Source organism: Sinocyclocheilus rhinocerous, unplaced genomic scaffold (assembly GCF_001515625.1).
Source record: "Sinocyclocheilus rhinocerous isolate Xijiao unplaced genomic scaffold, SAMN03320098_v1.1 scaffold1358, whole genome shotgun sequence".
NCBI classification, from domain to species: Eukaryota; Metazoa; Chordata; class Actinopteri; order Cypriniformes; family Cyprinidae; genus Sinocyclocheilus; species Sinocyclocheilus rhinocerous.
In genome coordinates this window covers 722,337-730,452 of record NW_015662582.1, presented here as the reverse complement: position 1 = coordinate 730,452, position 8,116 = coordinate 722,337, and the positions used below count along the sequence as shown (strand labels likewise).

The following is an 8,116-nucleotide window of genomic DNA, read 5'->3' as shown; positions in this document are numbered from 1 at the left end:
CCGATGCATGCCATTTTACTCTCTCGTGCAGATAAAAGATGTCAAAGTTACAGTGAACAAAACCACTGACCTGAATGAACTGAAATAAAAGCAGAATATAAATGTTCTTTCTCCATCTTCTGAATTACACAGCACAGCGAGAGCACACGTCGCATGAGCACATTTCTCAGAAATACACTACCCATAATGCATTTCACTCGGAACTAACTGCTACAGCCGTAGATAGTGATCTTCAGCGTTTCTCGCAACACTGTCATTGATATGACTGCGATAAGCGCGTGCTTCTGACACTGCGTGCAGCTGAAATCAACCACACACTTATCACAATGAAAACATAGACCTTAGAAATAACAAACGTGAACACTGGGATAATCGCCAATGTATATGGCGAACCCCTGTTGAAATGCATACAGAAGAATGCTTATTCCATTTAACCTGTTTCATGTCCATTACTATCGGCGTGTCCTCAGAGCGATTACATATGCTCTAAACTGTGTTTTGCTCCGGCTGTATAAACACAGATGCTAAATGCTGCTGCTAATATGCTTAATATTTGCTCCTGCATACAATGCAAACTGCTAACATGACACTTAGTTTAAACTTGAGTATGGTTGCTCATTTTTGAATTCAAGACCACGCAATACACACAGCGATATGGATTAGAAGAGCATTCACTTATCTTAGATGTTGATTTCTCTGTTCTGAAGCAAGCTGCAACTACTACTGCAAGCACTAATCATATATTTGAATGTTGAGCAGCAAGTTCATTGGCTAACGATACAGGAGAGAACCAATCAGCTGTGCCATGTGATAATGATGTCATTAGGTCAGATTGAGTTAGACCTATCGGACTGCGCCATCTAGAGTTTCATGCCAGAACTCTGTATATAAATACATTTAGATCACTTAACTAAGTTATTGCTATCGGGATGTGAATAGACTTTCAACCAGCATACGAAAAAATGTTTTTGAACCAAATCACTTGCCTTTTAATTATGCATCATTAGAGAAAGCAACTAACTAGGTACTGTACAACTGTTTCCCAAAGTCATAGTAACATGGTCACACCTCCATCGTTTGCACCATGTTAATTTAACAATATGGGACTGTAATTAATTGATAAAGTAATACATTTGAAATCGTAAATCATGTTATTTTATTATAATTAATTTTCACAAACAACAGAAAGCAGCTCTTTATTTTTTACATGCAATGTGTAATTGGCATGCACTTTACTCATATACTTGTGGTTCATTAGCTTTCTCCACAGCATAATTTATGTAAGATGCTTTTTGACACTCAATCAAACAACCTGAACCAGCTAATGTTGAAGCAGGGTTGGAACTGAAGTCTGCAGGATGGTAGATCACCAGCAACGTGGTTAGAATGTACTGTATTTTAGTTTGCTTATTGTGTCCAAGAGCATGATCTATTTATTTTGATCTATAACACATCCCAGCTTGAAAACAAAGAACTGTACTGAAGGTACAAACACTGACTTGCAAATACTTGTCTTATCTTGTGCCTCATCATTGTAAAGTAGCTTTACATTTAGGTTCCTCAAATATTTTAAAGTTATAATCTCAAATGTTTGCACCTCCGCAATGAAATCAACCAGAAAATGAATTACATGAATGATTAGGGATGTAGAATATGGCCATGCAGAATAATTTGCTTTAGAAGTACTAATAAACATTAATAATAGGCATGCTGATAAGCAACTAGTTAATAGTGAGAATTGGTCCCTATACTAAAGTGTTACCGAACCAAAGAAAACATAATACTTCCTCACACTTTAAGACTCTTCTAGTGATCTTCTAGCAAATCTAATGTAGGATTGTGTTCTGCTTTTGAATTGACAAGAACTGGTCTGTAAGACAGCTGGAACAGTACTGCATAGGCTCAAAGTGTGAAACAAAGTGTCATACTGCTGCATTATGAAGAATGATGGCCTTTAACCCCAGCAGTAAACCTGATTCCCTTGACAGTCTTTAGTGATGCCCTTCCCATGAACTCCTGATATGGCTCGAGTGGGACAGAGCTATACACACATACACACACTGCTGGCCCGTGTGCCGCAAGCCATTGATTAAATATTTATACAGCTTTTATGAGACTCTGATGCTATCACTCCATCAGTAGGAAGAAAGGGAAGCTTCATTTATCACTTCCTGTCAAGACAAATGGAGGGATGTGTTGAGAGAAACGCTGGAAAAAATGTTGTTGTTGTTGTTTAATTTTATTTATTTATTTTTGCAAAAATGCAAGATAAATTTGCTTAAAGAGCAAAATTGATCAAGTTAAAAATAAAGACTTGTTTTCAGAGAATGCTTCTTGTTTAAAGAATAATTTTGTTCAAAATAAAAATACAAATTTTTAATTTGCTAATTAGGTCATTTTTATTGGCAGAAAAATGGGTCATATACTTTATTTTAAGGTCAAATTATCATTATTAACTAACTATCAACTACGACTTCTGCCTCAATAAACTCCTAATGTGCTGCTTTCTAAATAGTTAGTAAGGTAGTTGTTAAGTTTAGGTATGTGGTAGGGATCTAAAATATGGTCATGCAGAATAAGGCATTGATATGTGCATTATAAGTACTAATAAAGTGCCAGTATTCTAGTAATATACATTAAATGCTAGGTGATAGTGAGAATTGGTCCTTAAAATGAAGTGTTACCGAAAAATGAACTCATGATCTATTCTCGAATAAATAAATACATTATACATTTATATAATGATTTTACAGAGCCTAAGGAGAGTCCTTGGCACTGTAGTAAATCAGAGCTATACTATATTTATTTACTTTTATGTGTTTTATCACACAGGGTGATGAGGTCTTGACCGTCATAAAGATGAAGGCCCAATGGCCGGCCTGGCAGCCCCTTAATGTGTAAGTAACTGTCATGTAGTGTGTGTGCAGGTTTTATATCCTTTTCTCTGTTGAATAATATCTCATCAAAAAACAAGATCTCTCTCCCTTTTTTTTTTTTTTTGCTATAGAGAGTACTTAAGCTCTTTACAAAGTTGAGTACTGCCTCTTTCTCCCCAGACAGTAACAACTGTGTTTCATGAAAAAAAAAACAGTTAGAGTGTTCTGCTTTCTCTTTATTTAACATTTAAGTGATCTAAATTGATCAATGCTCCAAGAATCACTCAAGCATGAAGAATTTCAAATTTATAATGCTGTATTCACCTCATTGTGTATATTTGGGTGCATTAGGACTTGAGAGTAGACAGGAAATTGCTTTTGAATTGACTCAGAGTGTCATGAAATGCTCAGTATGAGGCAAGACGTGCTTGAAGTGCTTAAGACCAGAGCTATAAATGTCTTTCCTCACACTGCATAAAAAAAAAAACAGATGTTATAATTTGACTATAACAGCAGTTCATGTCCAAAAATCCTAAATGGGATGCATGTTCTTTCTTTATTTCTCTCTCTCCTTTTGTTGTCCTCTCATCTTCTCCGCAGGTCTGTTGCTCAGTAGCTATATTTTTAGAATAACAGCTAATGCGTACTGCTATTCGAACTTTCCAGAAACCTTAGCTTGAAAAGCTTGAGTTGAGTTTATTAGCAGTGCACTGACAGGCAGACAGTAAAATGATAGGTTGTCAATGAAAGCAAAGTCTCTAATTAGCTGCATGATTTGTTAAAGCATATATTTGTGTGTGTCTGTGTGTTGTGTCTCTTTTAAAGGGTGGAGTTGGATGATTTCATATTCCTTAAGGGGTATACGGCTTTATAACAGACTTTGCTTTCTTGTTAAGTAATAATGACACAAATTTATGCTGACGTTTGCAGTTGCTATCATACAGCATATGTGTGTGCTTGTGACTGTCAGTTAAAATTATATATGTCAGAAATGCAGCGCTATTTTAAGAGCACTGTTTGTTATTTCAAAGCCATTTGTGTACACATCAAGCATAGTCTTATTAATTATGTGATTGATGGAAAAGAATGAGGCTTTATGTCTATGAATAAAAAAAAATGCAGATCATATAAACATATATACTATCATTCATTTTTTTAAGAAAGTTCCAAATAAATTATTCAACAAGGCCCTAATAAATAGATTTAATGTGAGCAGTAACTATGAAATTGTTACAAAAAAGATTTTAAACACATTGTGTGTGTGTGTGTGTGTGTGTGTAGTGTATAAATATGTATGTATAATTTTACAAAAGAAAAAATAAATCTAACAACCCCAATTGTTTAATGGTAGTGTATATGCATATTAATAAGCATACATAAGCTTGCCTCCTGGCCTCTAAATTTTATAATTCCAAAATGAGGAATTTTCCTCCATGGTAGCAAGTTAATGATATAGAAATAAGCAATGTGTTGAATTTTTGTAAGGTCTTTTCTCATCTACTCGTTTGCCACAATAAATGTCAGTTAATTTATCAACATATCAAATAATTTGATTACAAGTTTTAATTGCTTGAAAGATACATTTGTTACATGTCTGTGTGTTTTGAGTTTCTGTTGTGACCTAGATTTTGCCTGTCTTGTTGAGTTCATTGTTCCCACCTTGTGTGTCGTTAATTATACCATTAGTCCCTGGGTTCTTAAGTCCTGAGTTCTCCCCATTTCAGTTGCCAGTTATTGTCCATTGTCCATTGTCCATTTTTCTTTTTTGTTTTGTTTAATTTTTACTATGGACCTTACCCCCATAAAACTTCTCTGCCTGGAGCAGGGAGATCACCCACTGGAAGCTCACGCCCTGGATTTTATACAGCTCGCATGCCTTACTCACTATCCAGACCGCTCGCTCTGTGTTTTCTATTACACCAGCCTGAACGAGCGGTCAAAGGCACGCGTTCCAGCGGGCGGTCCTAAGGAGGATTTCGCCGCCTTTGTAGAGTGGGTGCTGGTACACAACAACTCTGCATTCACCATCGGCCCTGCGGAGGATGACTTCGCCACCAGCCCCACTTCGCCACTGCCAGAGACCAGCCCACCACCAGCGAACGACGCGAAGGAGGTGTCGCACATGCCCACCGCAGACCAAGGAGGTCAGCTCGCCGCGATGGAGGAACTTGGACCGAGGACAAGGTCGGAAGTTACCATCGTCCCAGAGCCTGCTTCTCTGCAAAGGTCGTAACATGTGCGTGAGCCGGCTACACTGCTGAGCACTGAGGGAGTGTTAGTGGAGCTCGGGGACATGGAGGATTGCCCCTCCCACACTCCCACCGCTATGAGTGAGTACGAACTGGCCTCTGGTGGATATTATGAGGAACTTAAGGACATTTTTGTAATGGACCTGATTGTCTTTTTGGAGAGGTGAACCCTAAGCCCCCTGTATCTCCAGTGACTTCTGTATCTCCTGCGCTCCCTGTATCTCCAGTATCCCTTGAATTTCCACCCAGCCTGCCTCTCCCACCTCCTCAGTCAGCCAGTTACTCAGACCCAGTTCAGCTGCTGTCCTCCAGCCCCTCAGCAGCCCATATTAGTAATGATGTTCTGTTAAGTGTCTGCAGGCCAGCTGCTTCATCCAGCCCTGTGGATCCCCTGTCTCTGCCTCCAGCCTCTGCACCCCCTGCTCCACCTCGGCCTGTCGACATTTCGGCTCCACCTTGGCTCCTCCCTCCCTCGGCTCCACCGGATACCATCGGCCATACGGCTTCTCCGGGCTCCCTTGTCCCTCCGGCTCCGCCTTGGTCAGTCATCGGCCTGCCTGCACCTGCGGCTTCGGCTGGCTCCTCCTTCTCCCCCGGCTCCACCTTTGCCCTCGGTCCCACCAGCTCAGCCTCTGCCCTCAGGATTTCAGGTTCCTCCTCGGATGCTTGTCGCCGCGGCTCCTCCTCGGTCTCCAGGACCATCGGCTGCACATGTTACATGTCTGAGTGTTTTGAGTTTCTGTTGTGACCTAGTTTTTGCCTGTCTTGAGTTCATTGTTCCCACCTGGTATGTCGCTAATTATACCATTATTCCCTGGGTTCCTCCCCATTTCAGTTGCCAGTTATTGTCCATGTTACATGTATGTTTGGATTATTCCTGTTTCCATTTATATGTTAGTTGTTTCCTGTTTCCAAGTGGATTTATATAAAAAACTGTTATTTGGGATTCCCTGCTCTCCATGAGTTTTAACTACCAGAGACCGTAACAACATTCACCGATGCATGAATGTTCATTACATCTGAGACAGTTAAACGAGAGCTGGTGAATAGTTCATGCCCAGAATACACAAAATCAAATTCGGTGAGCATGTACAACAAATGTGTGACATAATCCTGCCTATGAACACCTACCTGGTGGTCCACCCCACTGTGTGAGCTCGATATGCATCACTCTTTTAACAGAACATCTCAGAGGGGCTAACTTTATCTCTGACAGCCATATTGAGCCAATACAAAGGAACGATAGATATATGTCTGAAATGGAGAGAAATAGGGGTTACAGAGACCTGCAAACAGAAATGTTATCATATAAAAAAGTTTTTGGATTATTAAAATGGAGCTCTTTGTGTAAATATGGTTTTCTATCTTTACTGTATTATGTTTTAGACTCTGTTTAGATTGAATGATGGATTAAAAAAAGATCACCCTTTGCAAAAAGATTATTTATTTACTTAAAAGCCATGTAATACTTGGAAAACTCTACTGTCATTATAAATAGTTTGCTTTACATTGGGGTCTTGGGGTTTATATTAGGAATGATGTACTGTCTTCCTGAAGAAAAAGTGATCAGGACCCCAACTCAACGTACATCAATACTACTGTCACATATATTACGTTGTGTTGTCTTTTTGAACTTTAGTGTTGAAATTTTCTTAGTTTATATTTTGTTCTGTAGTTCATTGTCAGTTCTTGGTTTAACTTTAACGTTATAATGGTGTGTATTTGCTTTTCCATGCACCATAGTCTCCCTTTTGTTTTGATTTTGGTCTTTTTGACACCAGCAATATGTACTAAAATTACCAATCCAAAAGATGTATCTAACAGCGATCCAAATCAGCTTACTCACCTTGGACAATCATTCCTTCAAGGACAAATAGATGTTCTTAGTCCTTGTCTATCCCTGATCCAGCACACATTGCACAGTTCATCGTAGAAGAAGCAATAACAATCTATTCTCCCTGGAACTAATAATGCCATAATGCCTAATGCCAACCCCTTAAGCCCTTTTTACTTTGATTGGCCCTTTCTACTCTCTGGTTTCATCCAGAACCCTTGTCTTCCCCTTTTGCTGGTTCTGTCCAGCATGAAAGCTTTCTCATAATGGATCTGGCTTCACCACCTTGATTGTAGCTTTCTGGTCTGGCAAAACCACTTCTCTGGATTTGTTAACCCAGCCAAGGTTCTCTGAACCCCTGGCTCCACCTTGGCTTGTCAATCCCCACCAGGGTCCCTCTTTCACTTGGCTCCACTTAGTATGTCGTTCTCTTGTCTCCAGTCTATCCAGCTTTGTCTTGGGTCTCCAGTCCTCCAGCTCCACATAGGTCTTCCATTACCCTGGCTCCACCTTGGTCCTCAGTCTCACTGGCTCCACCTCAGTCTTCCGAGCCTCCAGCTCCGCTTTGGCCTTTACTCTGGTTCTTCTTTCTTCTGGGTCTGCTGTGGTTCACTAGTCCTCTGGCTGCTCCCAATCTACTCTTCCTCTGGATTCTCCTTGGTCTTCACTGCCCTGGAGTGGGTGTCTGTTCCCCTTTCTTGGCCCTGACCCTCCCCTCCCGTCTATCCATTAATGCACTCCATGGGTGAGACCTAATAATTGGGGAATTAATGATTAAAAAAAGGAATTACAGTACTCTGTACATGTTAATGGAATTTGAAGAAAAGTTGACAAACTATATAATATTATATAATTTCAGTGTGGACATAAGAAATAACTAAGTTACTGTTTCACTGATGGCTAGAACAATTACTGCTCTGCCATTGCACTAGTGCTGTCTGTTGAATGAGTGATGGAGAGAGAGGGCAGTTCAGATGTGTAATTACCAGATAAGAGGTATTATGATGAGATAATATCAGTCAGAGTGGTGGCAACAAAAGGAATCCCACTTTCGGGTTTAAGAGGAGAACACAATGGCAAGACATTCAGTGATCACACACCCCTCCGCCAGAAACACACACACACACACACACACGCACGCACGCACGCACGCACGC

At 40.0% G+C, this 8,116-nt stretch overlaps 1 protein-coding gene across 1 annotated transcript in view; it reads left to right on the top strand.

Annotated features, from left to right (window-relative positions):
* Positions 1-8,116, top strand: part of LOC107728096 (spondin-1-like) — a 153,716-nt gene that overhangs the window by 122,539 nt on the left and 23,061 nt on the right. The window contains exon 5 of the mRNA XM_016538173.1: positions 2,833-2,897. Coding sequence (XP_016393659.1) covers positions 2,833-2,897 — 65 coding nt within the window. The remainder of the gene's footprint in view (positions 1-2,832; positions 2,898-8,116) is intronic.